Source organism: Phodopus roborovskii, unplaced genomic scaffold (assembly GCF_943737965.1).
Source record: "Phodopus roborovskii unplaced genomic scaffold, PHOROB, whole genome shotgun sequence".
In the NCBI taxonomy this organism is placed as follows: domain Eukaryota; kingdom Metazoa; phylum Chordata; class Mammalia; order Rodentia; family Cricetidae; genus Phodopus; species Phodopus roborovskii.
The window spans coordinates 612,225-631,055 of record NW_026126616.1 but is presented as its reverse complement, the minus strand read 5'-3'; the positions used below and the strand labels follow the sequence as shown (position 1 = coordinate 631,055).

Sequence of the window (18,831 nt, the reverse complement as noted above, 5' to 3'; positions counted from 1 at the left end):
GTAGACTCATTAGCTACAACAGAGGCAGAATGCCTTGGTTTGGAGAAGATAGGCATCTGAAAGTCTCCCTCAGGTAACAAGACCCTGGGGATAATCAGTCTGCAGCTGTCACAGAGCTCAATACATAGGCACTTCCCCTCCTGTGACTCCACCAATCCCTGGATAGAGTGTTCCTCAAACAGCCCCACCCAACAGAACTGCCTCTTTCCAATGGGAAGGGAGAAAGTGGAGAACAGAAGAGGCCTGGGAGATAACACACATCACCTCCTATTGGCCAGCACTTTGTCATAGAACCTTACACACCTGCAAGGGAGCCTGGTAAAGGTAGTCTTTATTGGAGCAATCATGTGCTCAGCTGAAAACTTGAGTCCTCAAACAATGAAGGAGATAAAAAGGGTTCTGGAGGACGCTAAACTGTGTCTGCAGAAGAGATGTGTTAAGAGCTCCTCCATAGTCGTAGGCCACATACTCTCCCTGGAGGTAGACCTTATTTTCTGCGTGGTGCCAGAGCAGAAGATCTATAATGCTCCTTCGTCATTTTCTGCTCAAAATAATATGACAACAATTCAGATAGAGACATGTCTTCCACCCTCCTGGGTGGCTGTGGCTCTTGCTTTTGAGATAAATCTTTGTAAGCATATTTGAACAGAACCAGATCTCCATCTTTGGGACAGGTAATGACAGTGGGTTTTGTTGCTAGCTGAACATCAAATTCCAAAGAAAGGCTTCCAGGAACCTTAATATCCCTCCTAAGACAGGAAGGATGACAGGGTGGGGGACATGGAGTCCCATGCTGGCTTTTTCTTCTCTGAGGCAGTCTAATGAGCCAGTCCTTTTTATGCCTTTGGTAGTAATGTTAAACTACAAGTGGATGCAATTCCTGGACCAAGATTTCTCCCAGGAACTTTGCAAGCATTGCATGTCCCATTTGCTGCAATAATACCATTTTCTCGTTCTTAGAAATGTGCAGAGAGCTTGGTATGACTTACTTCGGCACAAAGAGCCAATGAATTGTTAATCTTCCTGCTACTCAAAAGCAAAGGGGAAGGTCATCAATTTCAGGACTTGGAAACTGAGAAAGGAGTTTGACTAAGGTGTTCTAAGGGGCAGTGTATTAGAGAGGAGCTGTGGGCCACATGCAAATCAGGCCTACTCTTCATGTGTATCATTTCAAAATTCATTTCCAAAACACCATTTGATCGTCACACTCCCAGGATCCTGTAATGGGAAGTGCTTCATGTATAGGAGGTGATGTGTAAGAGGTCATGAATAGGAGATGATGTGTAAGAGGTGATGTATGGGGGCCATGAATAGGAGGTGATGTATGGGAGGTGATATACGGGAGGTGATGTATAAGAGGTGATGTATGGGAGGTCATGAATAGGAAGTGATGTATAGGACATATGTGTAAGAGGTGATGTATAGGAGGTGATGTATGGGGGCCATGAATAGGAGGTGATGTATGGGGGCCATGAATAGGAGGTGATGTGTGGGAGGTGATATACGGGAGGTGATGTATAAGAGGTGATGTATGGGAGGTCATGAATAGGAAGTGATGTATAGGACATATATGTAAGAGGTGATGTATAGGAGGTGATGTATGGGGGCCATGAATAGGAGGTGATGTGTGGGAGGTGATGTGTGGGAGGTGATGTGTGGGAGGTGATGTGTGGGAGGTGATGTGTGGGAGGTGATGTATAAGTACTTCATCACTCTATACCAGGCTTTCCCAGCCTCAACACCACTGACATTTGGAGCTGCACAGTTCTTTGTTGTTTCGGGGGGGAAGGCAGCCCTCCTGTGTGTCACAGGCTGTTTAACAGCAGCTGTGTCCCTGCCCTATGAATGCCAGCAGCACCTTCCTGATGTGAAAACCAAGTGAGTCTAGATCCCGACAGATATTGCATGGACACCAATGTCACCCACCAGCTCAGAATCACTAGGCCACCCAAACCTGAGCATGTCCACAACGTGACTTAGAAGAAAGACAGGATTCTGTTCCTGCATTCCTCCACCAATACAATTAATTAGGTCTACACTCTTTCCTCCAGTTTCCTGTAGGAGAGTACAGAGTGGAGCCCAGGGAGCCCTCTCTTAGACACCAGGGGCTCCGGAAGTTAGAAGCTATTCGAATATAATTTGGGGGAAGGCAAGATAAATGGGGGAATCTCGTCATGCATACAGGGGAAAACAGTAAGGAAATGGGTGGCTTGAGTGGGAATATGGTCTTCTTGGCTGGCAAGGAAGAAAACACAAAGTGGCTGAGAGATAGGGACTTCCTGTGATGGAGTTGCAGGAAAATTTCCAAACAAAGGCTGTGCTTTGACACTCAGTCCGTGCCCAGAATTTGAAGGATCTGAGCAAACATGACTTTGATGGCACTGAGAGATGGTACAGTCCGGTAGCAAAATCAGGTCCCAGCCCTAGCCACTTGCAATTTATGTGAGCCTTGGAAGGTGATGCCGAGCCTGAGTACCTCAGTTTTCCTCTGTAAACTGAGGGTAATAGCCTCATTGAAGATTAATTGATGTCATTAGGAAATATGAGTGCTTAGTAAATCGAGTGTTATGTGAAAATGCCTGTAATATGATTAAATAAGCAGCAGTATGTCAGCTTGTAAGTACATAGCATTTCTCTGATGGCCATTCTCTTCTAGAACGACTAGTTGACCATTGGCTTAGGGAAACCATATCATAACTCAAATTACCACTGGTGGAGTCGAAGGCAGCTCGGGCTACACCCTCTCATATTCATCCTCAGCCTGCATCCTGCACTTATAGACTTCCAGTGTGAGCAGGAGAGTATGGTTTTCCCTTATAGGACATCTCTGCCCCCAGGCAGGCCCCTAACTGCCACCTGCAAGAGGATCTGTGCTAGCTGCTCTGCCCAGACGGCCTGCCTGATGGTACCACATGAATGAGAATGAGAAGAAGGTACAGGGATGGTAGACTGAAAGATCCAAGAGCAAAGCATCGGAGCCCAGGATGTGGAAGGCCAGAGCGGGGCTGTGCCCGGAAGGACCTGGCTCCACACCAGTTAGAAGAGGCCTTGGTGTTAGGAAAGACCTCCCTAGAGTTAAACGGTTGAGTGGTTGGAAGGTGGAGAAGGTTGGAAGGTTGGAAGGTTTAGCTAAATTCCTGGAGGGAGCCTGGGCTACATAGTAAGGATGTTGAGCATCCTATCTTCGCTCTCTGCTAAGCCATCCAAGGTGTTTTCTCTTGGATCCCATTACAGACCTTGACACTGGATAGTGCGTTATTTTGTAGATCAGAAACTGAGGCTTACAGAGCGTGTCACTTGTCAAGCCTAAGAAGAATGGGGATCTTGGGCGCTAGGCTTTACTGTCCCACGAGAGCACATTGGCTTTGGGTCAGACACTGGCATGGTTTGAATGTAAAGTATACCCCGTAGGCTCACCTGTTTGGATACTCTGTCCCAGATAATGGCATGGTGGAACCTTTAGGAGTTAGGGCTTAGCCACCGGGGCCCCTACCTGAAGAAAAAGGAAAGTGATGGTGGCAGTTGTGGTGGCAGCAGTGGTAGTGATCCCAAGAGAGAATGAGTCGCGGTAGCAGATTTGAGCCCCGGGAGTACTTGCTGAACAATAGGCATGCAGTAAGGGGGCTCCTTATTACTGACTGACTATGTGGGTTGTTGCCATGAAGACCCCAGAGTCACAGTGTGAGAAACCCCTGCAGAAGCCACGCTGTCATCCAAAACAATCCCTAACTATCCGCCTACCTCATAGGAAGCATGGTGAGGCAGAAGCTAGAAGCTGGAGCCAAGCAGCTAGAGCTGATGCTAGAGCCACTCCTCTACATCAGCTCTCTGGCTGTTGAGTAAGGACTGTGATGGATCCATTTGTGTTAAAGAAAGTTTAAGGACCATGCATGCCTATGGTTGTTGGTTCATTTGTTGAAGTACTGGTCCACAGCATAGAAGTCTAGAGGTGTGGGACCTTTAAGAAGGGGGGTTGGGGATCAGGGCAGGAAACCATCGAATGCAGTCCTCAGAAGAAATTAATGTAGGTCTCACAAGGCCCTATGAGTCTTCCTGAGGATAGTTATAAAAGAGTAAATTGGGCCCTCCCCCTCTTTGGCTTCCTGTCTTGTCACGTAATCCCTCTCTCACACACATAAGTTCCTGCCACAGTGCCATCCACCATGATGTGCCCTGGAAGACTGGCCCTCAACAGAGGTTGATCTGGGGAGAGCATCCTCTCAATATTGAACTCTTGGGAGCAAGGCATGTAGCTCAGTGATAGACGCTTGCCTAGAATTCCAGACTCTCTGGGCTCACTTCCCAGTAAACGCATAAAAACCGATGTGGCAGCAAACACCTGTGACGCCGGCACTCCAGAGATGGTAACAGAAGGAGAATTTCAGGGTCATCTCTGCTGCACTGCAGTTTGAGATCAGCCTGGGCTACCTGAGCCTCCAGGTCTGTAAGCTAAATAAATGACTTTTCTTTGTAAGTACCCAGATTCCACGCTTTGTTATAATGCTAGAAAAATAGATGAATGCAACAAGTAAATTCAGCTGTGGTATGCCACATTGTTCTCATCTATTAAATGGATTAACAAAGCCTTCAAACAAGCTGACAGTTGTAAAAAGCTTAACCTATATTTAGTATGAAGTGTTATACGCATACTTAGTAAATCAGCAAAACATACAGTGTGCCCATTTTATGTATAAGAAAACTAATGATGATTAAGTACCTCATTAGAGAGGACAGCTGAAGTGTGGGCAGGCTGGTTCCTAAACTTGCATTCCCAGGACCCACTTACTAGGTAGACAGTGCGTGGAAACTTCAAGGAGCTTTGTAACACCAGCAGGACCAAGACCAGTCCTGGCCTGGGGAAGCAGAAGATAGACACCTTATATTAGACCCAAACACCCTTTTACTCACTGAACTGTCCCCAAAAACGTCTCTTCTTCTACCATTCTCTCTGTTCTGTTTTCACCACAATTCCATCACAATTTGCTTGCAAAAGCCCTATTGGTATTGTGTGGTAGCCTTCTGGGAGCCAGGCATCCCCTCTGGGGAAGGGACTGCCTCAATCCCTTGATTCCTGTGGCATTTGTTAGACATGAACTTAAAAGCCCTGTGGCTGAAGTGTTCTGTGTACTTGGCATCTTCCACGGTGTATTCTCTCCAGTCTACACTTGGCTTTGTAATGTATACTTGGGGACAGTATATGGACAAGTGTATGTCTTTGTGTGTCTATGTCCATGTGTGTGTGTGTGTGTGTGTGTGTGTGTGTGTGTGTGTGCAAGCATGTGCTGCACACATGTGGTGGGGGGTGGCCAGAGGTCAACCTCAAGCCTGTTCCTCAGAAGCATTTCCCCTTGTTCTCTGAAACAGTCTCTCACTGAGGTTGGCTGGTCGGCAATCTCCAGGGGTACTTCGTTTCCACCACACTCCCCAGCACTGGCATCAGTGTGTGCTACCATGCCAGGCTTTCGATGTGAGTGCTAAGATCCAGACACCCCCCCCCATGCTGTTGTGGCAGCCATTTCACCAACTGAGCTAGTTCCCAGCCCTGTAATTGTGTGTGCTCTGCACAGTGCTCTTTTTCAAGCACCTCCTGAGGGTCACCTCATTTGACTCACAGCCAGCAGCCTGGAAAGAAGGTGTTACTACAAAGCTCATGTTACAGATGAGAAACCAGATGACAAAACAGTAAAGCCACTGGCCCCAAGATCACATAGCCACTGAGCAGCAAAGCTGGACCTGAGCCCAGAGAAAGACACAGCAGAGTTCAAGTTCAGCACTTACAGGCTAGCACGGAAACTAATAAACGCGCAAAGGTGTCTGGGCATCACCAGCTGCCGTTCATCCCTCAGAATCCTTACAGAGGAGAGTAAGAAGCACAGTCTCTCCCTGCACTCAGGCCCTGAAGCCCAGAGTCTGGAAGACACATTTCTGCTGAGGCCACATGTGGTGGAAGATACTAAGCTGGTCTCTCAGGACTTGGGTACTTGAGAAATCAGAGGAATTGACCACCTCAGTAGCCGGCCTCTTAAATTGATTGGGATTTTTATGGCATCGTTGAAAGCCACTCAAAGGGAAAACCACAAAGATGGTTACCTGGGGAAGCCCCAGGGGACAGACTGAATATATTTCTGTATAAATAAGTCATGCACAGAAAAAGGCAGACTTATTTGCTTGGGCCACAGGGGGCCCTGTTGGTTTGCAGCTCCAAGCTTCTGCAGGGACTCTCCAGGAATGAGGGGCACTGTGGCCCTGTGCTGAAGAATGCTGAAGGGATGACTTTCCTCAGAGTTCAATTCTCTGACAACCTGGGTTGAACGGGAAGCCGTGTTTCACACTTTGTTGGAAAGTGTTTTTACCTGCTTTTGTTTGCTTGCTTTACTTGGCTCAGAAACCAGAACCATGGCTTGCTCTGTGGTTCTGTAGGCTGCTCAGTACAAAGGTACTTCCTGGGGCTGGACTTAAGAATGAATTGGGCCAGGTGTGGTGGTGCATGTCTGTAATCCCAGCACTCAAGAGACTGACTCAGAAGGGTTGCAAGTTCCAAGACCCTGGTGGTGGTGTGGGTGGGGGGTGACACTCTGCAGTGGGGTAAAGAACAGTCCCTTCAATATGTGGTATTGGGCGAACTGGATATCCACACATGAAAGAATGGAATTAGACCCTTAACTTGATACAGATCTATATGCTACAGATGTGTGTGTGTATACATATATATGTGTGTGTATATAAACATATATATGCATATATACCTACATACCTATATACATATATACATATATGTATATATGTAAAACACAGAGGGAAAACTCCATGATATTGGTTTTGGTAATAACTTTTGGGTATGTCCCCAGAAACGCAGGCAACAAAATCCAAAGTAGACAAATGGAATTGCATCAAATTTAAAAGTCTGTGCACAGCAAAGGAGACAACAGGAAAGAGACGGCTGACTGAACAGAACATAAAAGACATACAGCATGTGATGCCCACACAGAGCAAAACATGTCTGCAAAACACATCAGACAGAGTGATCAACCCGAGTGTGTAATAAACTCAACTCAATAGCAACAAGGCAAATAATCTAAAAACAATCTAAAAACAAGCAAAGAATATGAAGAGACATTTCCCAGAGGAAGACAAATAAATGGTTAGTAAGTGTATTTTTAAACAACAGCCATCACTATTCATTAGGGAATTTCACATTGAAATGACAATAAAATGACCAAAAAAAAAAAAAAAAAAAAAGCAATTCCACCTGATGGAATAGCTATGGTCAAAAAGAAAAGGAAGGCCATGTGCACTGTTGGAATGCATAAATGTAGCCATTGTGGAAAACATGGAGGTTTCTCAAAAAGTTTAAAGTAGACTATAATAGAATCCAGCAGACTTATTACTGGACATGTAAAGGAAGTCAGTAGTCAGAGTTAGTTTGTATATCACCATGTTAAGTTGAAGCATCATTTACAATAATGGAGTCAACCTAACTGTCCATCAGCAGATGAATGGATAAAGAAAATGTGGTGTGTGTGTGTGTGCGCGCGCGCGGTGTGTTTGTGCGTGTGTGCACGTGCAAAACAATACTTGTCAGCCTTTCAAAAGGAAATTCTGTCATCACGACATAAATGGACCTGGAGGACATTATGTTAAGTGAGATAAGCTGGGCGTAAAAAGACAAATAAATGATGTATGGTCTCATTTACTTGTGGAATCTGAAAACGTTGCTCTCTGAGAAGCAGAGAGTGGAGTATGGTGAGCAAAAAAAAGGGTTGAGAGATATGTGTGAGTTGAAGGATACAAATCTTCAACTAGACAGGAGGAAATAACTTCAAGAGATTTGCTATAAAGCATGGGGAATAGTTTATAACCTTTAGTTACATATTGAAAATTGCAAAGCTAGTAGAAGTAGATTTGGAGCTGCAGACATAGCTCTATTGGTGGGTTGACTGTCTAGCAGGCATGAGGAGGAAGAAAGAATAGATCTGAACTATTTTCACCACACACACATGCTCAGTGTGTAAGGTAACACACTAATTGTCTTAATTTGCCCAGTCTACAGTGTGCACATATTTCAAAGTATCATGTTCACATCATAAATATGTATGTGTAATTTTTAGCAGCCGGCTGAGATTAGGTATTCATTTTTAAAATGAAGAATACATGGTGGTGCCCACCTGTCACTCCTATCGGTTCTTGCTATTCGAATTCAACTCTGTTTTGCCCACAGCAGAGAACAAGATGGGTGTGGTCCTGTCCCTGGACTCAGATATGCTGGTAAGGAAAAATAATTAGTCTATGGCCATACCATCCTGAACACTCCCGATCTTGTCTGGTCTCTGGAGCTAAGCAGGGTTGGGCCTGGTTAGTACTTGGATAGGAGGGGGAAAAAGTTAGAGTAGAAGCTAGCAAGATGATTCAACAGGTGAGGCACTTGCTACAAAGGCGGGTGACCTAACCTGGATCTGGGGGGCCCCATATGGTGGGAGGAAAGAACTCACTCCCAAAGTTATTCTCCAACCTTGACACATGCGCTGTGTATGTGCACATGTACATACACACAAGAGAGAGGGAACATATTAATTGATTAATTAAGTGATAATGGTATTTTTTAAGGAAAGCTAGTCACTAATTGTGAAGGGGACAGAAGTAACTTGCCAGGATAGGTATGTAGACGGGAGAAGAGTACACCTTTGTATAGGCGGTCTAATGGGAAGCCGCCTTGGCTATGATCATGCTTAGCCTTGAAGGACAAGGAGCCAGTCCTGCAGAGAACCTCAAGGAAGACTTCCCAAGGGAAAGAAACAGGGACACAGTCACTGGGGAGGGAAAGACCTTGCCTGTGTGCCAAAAGCCAAATTTTACTAGAAGGCTTTTAGAAGGGACCCAAGAGGCCCTGCCTACACTGACACTCAACCTGACTCTGTGTGAGAGGTGGCATGGGGTGAGGAGAATGAAATCTAGAAGTCTGTTAGACTCCTACACTATTCCACACAGAGATGTGTGCTGGGACCCATGGAGAGCCATGAGGATGGGGAAGGGGTTGGACTTGGGATTAGGGTGCAGTGTAACAGCTGTGGGGATGGATGTGGGTGTGAGACCAGGTTCCAGTTTCAGCACTTGGGTAAGCAGCAATGTCAATGGCTGAGATGGGGCAACCAGGAGCAAGTTTAGAGGGTGGGGACGGAGGTGTCATACAGTTCATTTGGAGATGCTGAATTTAGAGACCTAAGAGATACCCAACAGTCCAGCTCCAGTAGAAGTTAAATGCATTCCAGGGCCCTCTGACCCAGGTTATCCTTGACACATGCCAGCTTGTCCCTTAGTACCTGTGTCTCTGGTCATTCCTTTGCCTCGGTTTCCCTGCTGTTGGAGTAGGCTGCACATAGCACTTGGCTCTGGGGCTCACTATAATGATGGTGTGGGCTGACACACAGAAAGAGCTGAGGCCTCCACGTGGTATTCATAAACACCAGCTTCCTGTAATAACAATTATCATCTTAGCTGCAGTAATTTTCCTGCCATTTGTCTCTTTCTAATTAAAATCAAGGACCTCAGGAGCTGGTAAACACTTGTGATGTTCTTGGAATTATCTGTTTGTGAGCTTTTGAGTTCTGTGAACCCAGCCTCTGCCTCTCCACTCTGGAGATCTTTGGCATGAGCTTTAACACACAGTGGGCACTGGCAATGCCCATTCACATGGAATGTAGCTTGATTGCTGGGAAAGGGAAACTAACATGTATCTGAATGAAGCCATGAAGTACTTAGAGACAGACAAGCAAGAAGAAATGTCTAGGTGTGTTTTTCTGTGACACTCATATCTCTGTCCCCAAATGGGAACTCCTTTTTAATGTTCTGATTAGTGTGTCTTAAGTGTATATATTGGGTTTCATCATGACATTTTCATGCATGTATGTAATACATTTTGATCATGTTTCCCACTCCTGTTGATCCCCTCCATCTTTCCAAACAATCCTTCTTCTGCTTCCAGGTTTTTGTTTTCTCAACAGCCCATTGAGTTTTATTAGTGTTGTTTACAGGAGCATGGACACATGACCAGTGTCTACACCACTGGACAAAGTGTCTTCTCCCACCCCTCAAAAACCATTAGCTATATAAAAGTCCTCAGGTAGTGATGGGTCACCAAGAGCCCCTTCTCTCTCCATGTAAAATGCTAATGGGCCCAGGCTTGTACAGATCATTAACAGGTAACCTCAGCTACTATGAGTTCAAGGGGGCAGAATCCATGTCATGTGACAAGTTGACCTCCCACACCACTCCCTGACCTTCCTCCAGCTCTCACATCCTTTCCCGCAGGGTGGGAGCTATGTGATTTCACAAAGCAGCCTCTTCCAGCATTGCTGGCATCTAGCAAAGGTTATCTGTGCAATGAATCAAGTCTGATGACTCCCAGAGATTCACACACACACACACAGGATCCTGGAACTCAGAATGATGTGATGGGGAATGTCCTTCTGTATATATGTTTCTCTTATTGGTTAATGAATAAAATACTGATTGGCCTGGCAGGGAGTATAGGCAGGGCTATCAGATGAGGAGAATGTTGGGTAAAGGAAAGAGAGGGTGCCATATAGAGACCAGGATGATAAGACACGCTAGTCTTTCTCTGGTAAGATAATTCCATGTAGAAATACATAGATTAGTAGTAATGGGTTAATTATTAAAACAGAGCTAGCCAATAAGAAGCCCTAGCCATCAGCCAACAGTTTTATAATTAATATGTCTCTGTATGTTTATTTGGGACTGAAGGGTGGCAGGATCTGACAGGACAAGAACATCTGCCTACAATGGCATGCACAGATGTCACACTTACTCCCCCTGGAGGCCTCTGTGATCTGTGCCCTAGGGTCTTGTTACTCTGGTGTTACAAGCTTCCTTGGGCAGTTTTGGGGACTATTACCTGCCACCACACTAAAGGTAGGGGATCCTGAGTTTCTGTGCATATTTAGCTCTGCCCTTCTCCAGAAGAAAAGAGGAAACCCAGCTAAATTTTTATCTTCGATAAACAATGGATAAAGCTTTGATATAAAAGATATCCCATGCACTGTCAATTTAGCAATTGTATTTGCCTAATCTGGCAGCTCTAACCAAGTTCAAAGACCACATGTTCTAGATCAAGAAGCCATTAGGCACAGTCCCATTATGCAACCACGTCCAGGATGCTGATGTCATGTTTAAAGCTAAGCCCTCCACCGTCCCCACCACATAGATAGCTTTGTTGCCATACCTTGACATCTCTCGTTTCATCTGGCAAGTTCTCTGGCTTGTTCATTTTGAATGTGGGGGTTCCATCCTGTGTTCTGTCCACTCTCATTTCTTAATGCCTTCATATGTCCTGTCTGCCACTCGAATGGACACAGGCAAATGCCCGCTCAAAGGTCCACAACCTAGTGTGAACAAGCAAACAGTAACATAGGGTCTCTGTATTCTCACGCCACTTCCCTCAAGTACTGGCACACTTTGCCCAGAGGTGAATGTCCCAGAAATACTGGCCTCTGTGGAGAGCCTGCCATGTCTCACCTGAACCCTTCCTCCTGCTGGCCCTGCACAAAATACTGTGCCTCATCCTCTCCTGTCCCCATCTCTGCAACCACAGCTGAGGGGTTACCTTCCTGAGAGGTGTATAGTCCTATTACATACTTCACTCAGAAATTATGTCTCTGAGCCCTCAGTATTTTGTACTAGATATGTAGAATTATGGCCCGTGATTGTCCACTCCCTCACCAGACTGTGGGCTTCCAGAGCAGGGATGGTGATGTGACACCTAGTCAGGGCAGAGTGTGACCCAAACGGGCACTCAGTGAATGCTGAGTACTTGATTTAAAGATTATTGGTCAGTTCGCTGGAAGAAAATAGTAAGATGCTTTCAACACAGAAACTGTTTCACCTCCTCCCATCGGTTCCCTTCCGGCCTTCCTGTCCTCACCTTTCTCCCTGAACTCAACGGCTGAAGCACCTTGACATCTCTCGTTTCATCTGGCAAGTTCTCTGGCTTGTTCATTTTGAATGTGGGGGTTCCATCCTGTGTTCTGTCCACTCTCATTTCTTAATGCCTTCATATGTCCTGTCTGCCACTCGAATGGACACAGGCAAATGCCCGCTCAAAAAGGTCCACAGCCTAGTGTGAACAAGCAAACAGTAAATGCTATGCTTGGGAGACAGGATGGGCACAGTAGATCCAAAGACTGACTCTCCACATGCTACTATGGTTCAAATCCGAGCTCTGTCACTTGCAGATGCAGTGGCCTCTGGAAAGGTTCCTTATCCCTGTTTCCTGAAGGTTTAAAATTCCTCATAGGAATTATGCCTTCTGTTGTATGGTATTTTAGTGAACCAACTCACATAGGCTGTTAGCTAGCAGAGGACCTAACCTATGTAAACACACCATTAATATTTGCATAACAATTCTTAACCAAGAATGCTGCTGATACAGATGAGGGACCAGACCCAGCCACATCAAGGACAGAGGATTAAGGGCCCCCAGGAGACAACTGTTTTAAATGGAAGCCTAGAGCAGGCACTATGCAGGAAAAGCAAAGGAGGAACTTGGTGGAGTTTGCTGGGAAGTTTGCTCTCAGGGACCTGACCCTGGGGAAAGTGGCTGACCCACATAACCATCTCTCCCTCCTGCAGGGCGGATGACTGCTTTTGTGCTTCTCGGAAGCTGGACGCAGTGGCCGTTGAAGCCAAGTTCAAGCAGGACTTGGGCTTCCGGATGCTTAACTGTGGACGGACTGACTTGGTAAAGCAGGCGGTGTCTCTGCTGGGGCCCGACGGAATCAACACCATGAGCGAACAGGTACCAATCTGCCCGCCCTTCACCCCGTCAGTGCTGGGACTGAGAAGGACGCCGGCTCCCTCTGCTGATCGCCAACATAAATAAATTAATAAATAATAATAATGCCCCTTCCCCATTTTTTCCTCTCTTTTTCAGTGTTATGAGGGTTTTTTTCCTTATAAAAATACACTTACTTGTCCATCTTTATGGCAACCTCACATGATCATTGCATCTGAAATTAAAAAAAAAAAAAAAAAAACGAAGGGAGAACAAGGAAATGATGTCATTAGCTTGACCATCGCTCATATTTAGGACTCTGCAACCCTCAAGTCTCTTTACTGGCATGCTAAAGTCATCTCTTTGCCAGTCTGCTGTTGATGCAAAACAGAACTCAGCCGTCTTCATTGTCCTCTTGGGGTGTGGTTAAGAGATACCAAAGTCAGTCTGGGGACTCTCGGGCATCACCTGGACATGGCAGTGTCCAGCAGATCCTGAAAGTGGTACATGAGAGCTATCCGCAAGTCACAGAGGCGCCTTGGGGAGGTGGTGGGGTCACAGTCAACTATTCTTGGTGTGAGTTGCAAGGGACAGGTGCAGCTCTTTCTCCCACAGGCCACTCTTGCAAAAAGTTCCAGGAAGGAGATAGAAGGGACTATTTAATGGCAACTAATCATTTTCTTGAACAGCATCATATGTGTCTTTTATGTTTAAAACCAGGGATTTATTATAACTCTTTTTCCCCCCAGTGTTTTATATTTCAGATACCTTGTAATGTTATTTGAATATTTTTTGTAAGTTGTTTTGGTATCTTTATAAAAGGATTACAGCGTTTATTCATTAACCATCTTTCTAGTGTCAGATATGTAAAGTGTTTATGAGTAATGTTGACCTAAACATACTTCTACACAAATCTTTGCTCCACTCTCTATTTACTTAGGGAAATGTCTCTTTAAAAATGGAAGCGGTGTCTCAAATGCACCAGTGTTTCCTAAGTTGTTAGACTCAATTATTTTCCCACGCCCAGCCCCTGGGAGCCTTAGTCTGTGTGTATCCTATAGTACATAGGTATTCCCTGTTAATCTTCTGCTCTCCTTTGTCTGCTTTTTATCGGCGTTATTACTGTTTTCTTGTTTACTTAGAGGAATTTTTTCTAAAGTAGGCACATACTCCTTTAACGTAACAAATGCATCTCAGTTTTTCATTGACTTTGGAATTTTGCTCATAATGTTTTCAATTGCACAGTACAGATGCTGGAGTAATTTTCATGCGTGATGATTTTCATTGCATTTATACCTAGAAATGCTTCCAGAAACCAACTTTGATATCTCTTGTAACTTTAACTTTTGCTGGCTGTCTCTAGTAAAACTAAAGGTTATTATTGGTGTATGGCATGAGATAAGGCTGGAGCATGAACATTCTTCCCAAATAGCTGCCTTCCTAACACTTGATGGAGAACTCCATCCCTTCTTCTGTTGGTAGTGGTGCTCAGTTTGTGTTGAGCAGGAGGAGAGTGGGGAAGGTTTCCTGCAAGCCACACTGCTTTGGTTGCCTTGTGCTTATAAAGGTTGTTGTAAGAGCTGATGTCAGTGAGGGTGGCCACATACTCAAGGATGCCCAGTTACCCTTGGCTCTGATTGGCCCAAGGCCATATAGGGCAACAAGGATACTTTGTCACATTGAAAAGACACAAATGTCAAAGAAACGATATTCCTTATAATTAAATAGCTGTGGTTGATATTGCAGAATCCAGTCAGCTCTTGTGAGCCGCCCCCCCCCCCCGGCATCCCCACACATACACCATTGCAATCTGCCACTGGCTTTAGAACACACCTAGGTCTGTTACACCATGACATACAGGAAAACCCTCCAGCTTAAGCAAAGGCAGGTGCTAAAGGTGATATCTCTTTCCTTCGCTCCTCCCCTGTAATATCCAGATCTAAAAGGCTGTGACCCTGTGAGCCGCAGGTTTCCACAGTGTCTGAGTACACACATCAGTAAGACGTTCCATGTGTTTGTCGACTGACCACGGCCACCTTGTAAACGTCTCCGTCTCTGGTTTTAACCACCGCAGGGCATGACCCCCTTGATGTACGCCTGCGTCCGTGGGGACGAGGCAATGGTGCAGATGCTGCTGGATGCCGGAGCTGACCTGAATGTGGAGGTGAGGGTGAGGAGGGCTGCAGGCCCTGCCAGCCCAGACTTTCCCTTCCCAGCCACCCTTACTCATTACTCCTCAAACCTTTTCACGGCTGTAGCCATGGTGAAATCCCCTGGCAGGCTGTCCTACCTGAAGTCCCAGCCAAAGTCCCTGTGAGAGTGCCATTTGAAGCAATAGCCATAGCTACAGGGAGCTCTGGTGTTTGTTGACTGAGCAGCTCCTAGCTCCTGACTCATCCCAAGTTCCAGCCATCGCCTGATGCCTGATACTTGCTGGCCTGGCTCCTTGGGCTGGGGGGTCCCTCCTTGCATCTTCTATGGGCCCACAGACTCACTGGCTCACTGTGTTAACTAAATTATCTCAAAGCTTATGTGATGTTGTACAGTAGGCTGCAAATTGAAGCTCCCTGCCCTGGAGGTTTTAGAATCTTCCAGCTTAGGTTCGAGTTCTGAAACTACCACCCGCTTTAAGGCTAGGTGTGGCTTGTGAGATGGAGAAGAATCTGTGATACAATCACTGTTGGAAGGAATTGGTGCCCAGCAGAGGCACCCAGCTATGGCTTGCACCTAGCAGAGGCATGCCATTAATAGTAGTTGCTCCAAACCACCCCAAGACTCAAAATAAGTGCATCCTTGCTTTTCTGTTCTTTGCTGCCTGAAGGGCTGCCCATCCAGCACTTGGCAGTAGCAGATGTCAAGGAGATTGGCATGCTGCAGCCATCAATAAACACTCCAGGAAACCTCTTTGCTTCAGAATTAGATGCCCTTCAGTGTTACCCTGTGCTTTTAAAACATTATTGGGAGTTTTATGCTCATTTAAGGAAAGTAGATACTAAACATAGCTCTGAATCCAAACCCATTTTAGATCTTAACAAGTTTCAAGTGATTTAAGGTTGACCACCTTCTATGGTCTCAAAATGTCGCAGACCCCGTCAAGATCCTCAGCTGGAGGTGTTCTCTGACCCTTCTCTCCAGACCCTCCCATTGGTTTTGCTCAGTGCCTTTGTCTACTGTAAGGACACTCAAGCCAAGGTTGCAGGCCCCAGAAATGCTGGAAAGAACACCATGTGCTGGTGTTAACATCTCAAGTCCCCAGTTGTCGGTTTCCCTACTATGTCCCAGCTTGGTATATTCAAGGCCTTCCTCCATCCTGAAACCCAGTCTCTCATTATTTCTTCTTGGTGTGTTCAGGGCAAGTTGTGTGCCTGTGTTTCCAGGCACATGGGGCCCCTTTCAACTAAGAAGCCGAGGTGATCTGTGCGCAGAGTGGCAAGGGACACCCGCTCTCAAACCAGGGACTGTCTTCTCTACTGTGGAAAGATGAAGCAGGCCTACTCCTCACCTGCTCCCTTTGAGGAGCTAAAATGTAGATAGAGTGCTAGGAAGTCGCTAGCTACTTCACTTCCTGTTGCTCTTGGAACCACCATCCTCCTTGGGCAGAGAGGGAAAGAGATGGGCAGAGAAGCTGGCTTGTAGGAACCACTTTTCCAAAGCATTCATATGAGTGAACGAACACTGGTGCTTTTGCGGGGGGGAGTGGAGGCACAGAGAACACAGGCTCAAAAACCTTTGCCTGCCCCACTGGTGACACCCCCCAAGCACGGCCCTCCAGTGCCATGCTTCCAGAAGGCTGCTTCAGCATCTCTTCTAAGACACTCAAGCAAGACCCGCACGCAGTCCTGGTGAGAGGTTGCTTGGGGCCTCCGACATGGGAAGTCACTCCCTGACATCATCACCCTTTCCCAAGGCACCTACCTGCCAGGAAGTCTTTTGGTACTTTCCTCCTCTGTGTGCCTGGTCACAGATAGGCTGGAATTTGCAAGCCTAAATATTGTGAAGGTCACATTTTGAAAATAACTTCAATTTGTTTATAGGTTGTCAGTACTCCTCATAAATATCCATCCGTCCACCCCGAGACCCGCCATTGGACGGCTCTGACTTTTGCTGTGTTGCATGGACATATTCCTGTAGTTCAGGTATTAAGTATTTCCCTACCCACATCTGACCATTAACTGTGACCTCCTCTGTGACACAAATCTAAATCTCTCCTAGCATGCATATCTCCCTGAGTGATTCATATTGGTTAATTGCAATCCAGTGTAGCATATCCCTATTTTATAATGAAATTATTATACTTCAGCATCTACTTGGCCAAGCATTGACCAATATGAAAGCATCTAATACCCACATGCAGCCTCACACAGAGTGGCAGACCTGTGGAGTTATTCCTGTTTGCTCGGAGGTGGGACTTCAGCTGTTACTTTGTGGATTTGTCCTAACATGGCCATAAGATTCGGCCAGGGTCAGCACCTGGAGGGTCTCTTCCCTTAGCTGTGGCCCTAGTGTGCTGTGGACTCCAGTGGTTTCCAACCAGTGGGAAGAAGCATCCAGATCAACAAGGATATCTTTGAAAAATGTGCTGGTGTGAGTCTTAACTCTTGAGAATCGGCTCCTGGGGGGTCTACAATAGATCCCCCGTGTCCTCCGAAACAGCTACAGATGTGGTGACAATGCCTGTGCCTGCAATCTTGAGAGCATTATTGTCAGTTTTTCTGACTGTGGTAGACTTGATGTTCAGTGAATAGCCTCGGTCTTAACTTGGTCTTTTCTTCATCAGAAGAGGGAGCTTGGCCTCTAAGTCCAGGGCCTCCCCAGCCCCACAGTGAGTACAGAGACAGCAAGAACACACCTCTTTGATGTGGCCCACACTTCCGAATTCTGTGCAGCAGAGAGGAGGTGGCAGGGACAGCTCAGCAATGCTGACATTTCACAGGAACCTTTGTTGTTTCCTGGCTATGGGAATCCTCATGACAGACCCATAGTTACGTTTCAGGAGGCTGAGTGATGTAGTACCGTTGGCACTGGCTTCTGCTTCTAGAATATCAAACTGAGCCCCTTTTTGGCAGAGGGGAATCACAAAGAAGGGAGTTGGGGGCCTCTGGAGAACACAGACAGAACTCTTTAATAGGCAATGGCATCCTCAGCCATTCATTCAAGAGAGAGAACAGCTGAAAGCCAGGCAGAACCTCCTGGTAGTCGGGCCATGTGCCTGCAGCAGGTGCAGTCTTGGATGGTGCCCCCAGGTAGCAGTAGGTAGGTAGTAAAGATGGTGGGCTTGCCCCGTGTTACATGCTGCATGCAGACAGCACCATCAGCCTCCGCCTCCTTTTACAAGCTCGTGTATCTCAGCAAATGCACTGATTGAAGGCAGGAAAAGCTTTTGCAGCTTTTGCTACATTACCAGGTCTTGCTGACCAGAGAACTATACCCCCTCACCTGTCCTCAGAGCCATCCAGGAGGTTCTGGGAGGGTTCTCACCCTGACTGGCTGAGCATGGTCCTGGGGTCTGCCATACTCCTGAGCACCTGTTGCTGAAAGGGACCACTTCAGTCGCCCTCTGAGGCTTGTGACACAGACCCAACAATGGAGACTTGCAGCATTTGGATGCTTCTATCTCAGTGCTTCCAGAAACCTTGACATGCCTAAGGATGCCCTGGAGAGCCTGCTAAAATTTCAGTATATCCAGGCTGGGCCAGAGAGGCAGCCCTTCTAATGTGTTCTTTGTGCATGGACTATGCTGTGGGTAGGCTGGGGTCCTACAAGACGGGAGAGGCTCCTCTTCTGAGGTAAAGTTGCCTGGTGCCCAGTGCACGGGTCGCTGACCTGGGGGAGGGGGACACTAGTATCTGGCCAGTTTCTGCCAGTACACTGACATCTCCCAGGAGTCATACTCCTCATGTGCTCAGTGGTCACTCTTCCCTGCAGCTCCTCCTGGATGCCGGGGCCAAGGTGGAAGGCTCAGTGGAACACAGCGAGGAGAACTATTCAGAAACTCCCCTCCAGCTTGCAGCAGCTGTGGGTAAGTTCCCTGTTCTGGGCCAGCCCTG

The 18,831-nt window shown here is 46.5% G+C and overlaps 1 protein-coding gene across 6 annotated transcripts in view; it reads left to right on the top strand.

Annotated features, from left to right (window-relative positions):
• The window catches only part of Abtb3 (ankyrin repeat and BTB domain containing 3), a 225,031-nt gene that overhangs the window by 182,481 nt on the left and 23,719 nt on the right, over nucleotides 1-18,831 (top strand). For 2 of the 6 annotated variants that reach the window (XM_051206232.1, XM_051206229.1), the window contains exons 5-8: nucleotides 12,643-12,808; nucleotides 14,859-14,948; nucleotides 16,819-16,920; nucleotides 18,710-18,803. In XM_051206232.1, coding sequence (XP_051062189.1) covers nucleotides 12,643-12,808; nucleotides 14,859-14,948; nucleotides 16,819-16,920; nucleotides 18,710-18,803 — 452 coding nt within the window. The remainder of the gene's footprint in view (nucleotides 1-12,642; nucleotides 12,809-14,858; nucleotides 14,949-16,818; nucleotides 16,921-18,709; nucleotides 18,804-18,831) is intronic. The other 4 variants (XM_051206233.1, XM_051206230.1, XM_051206234.1 and 1 more) reach the window with 2 other exon arrangements.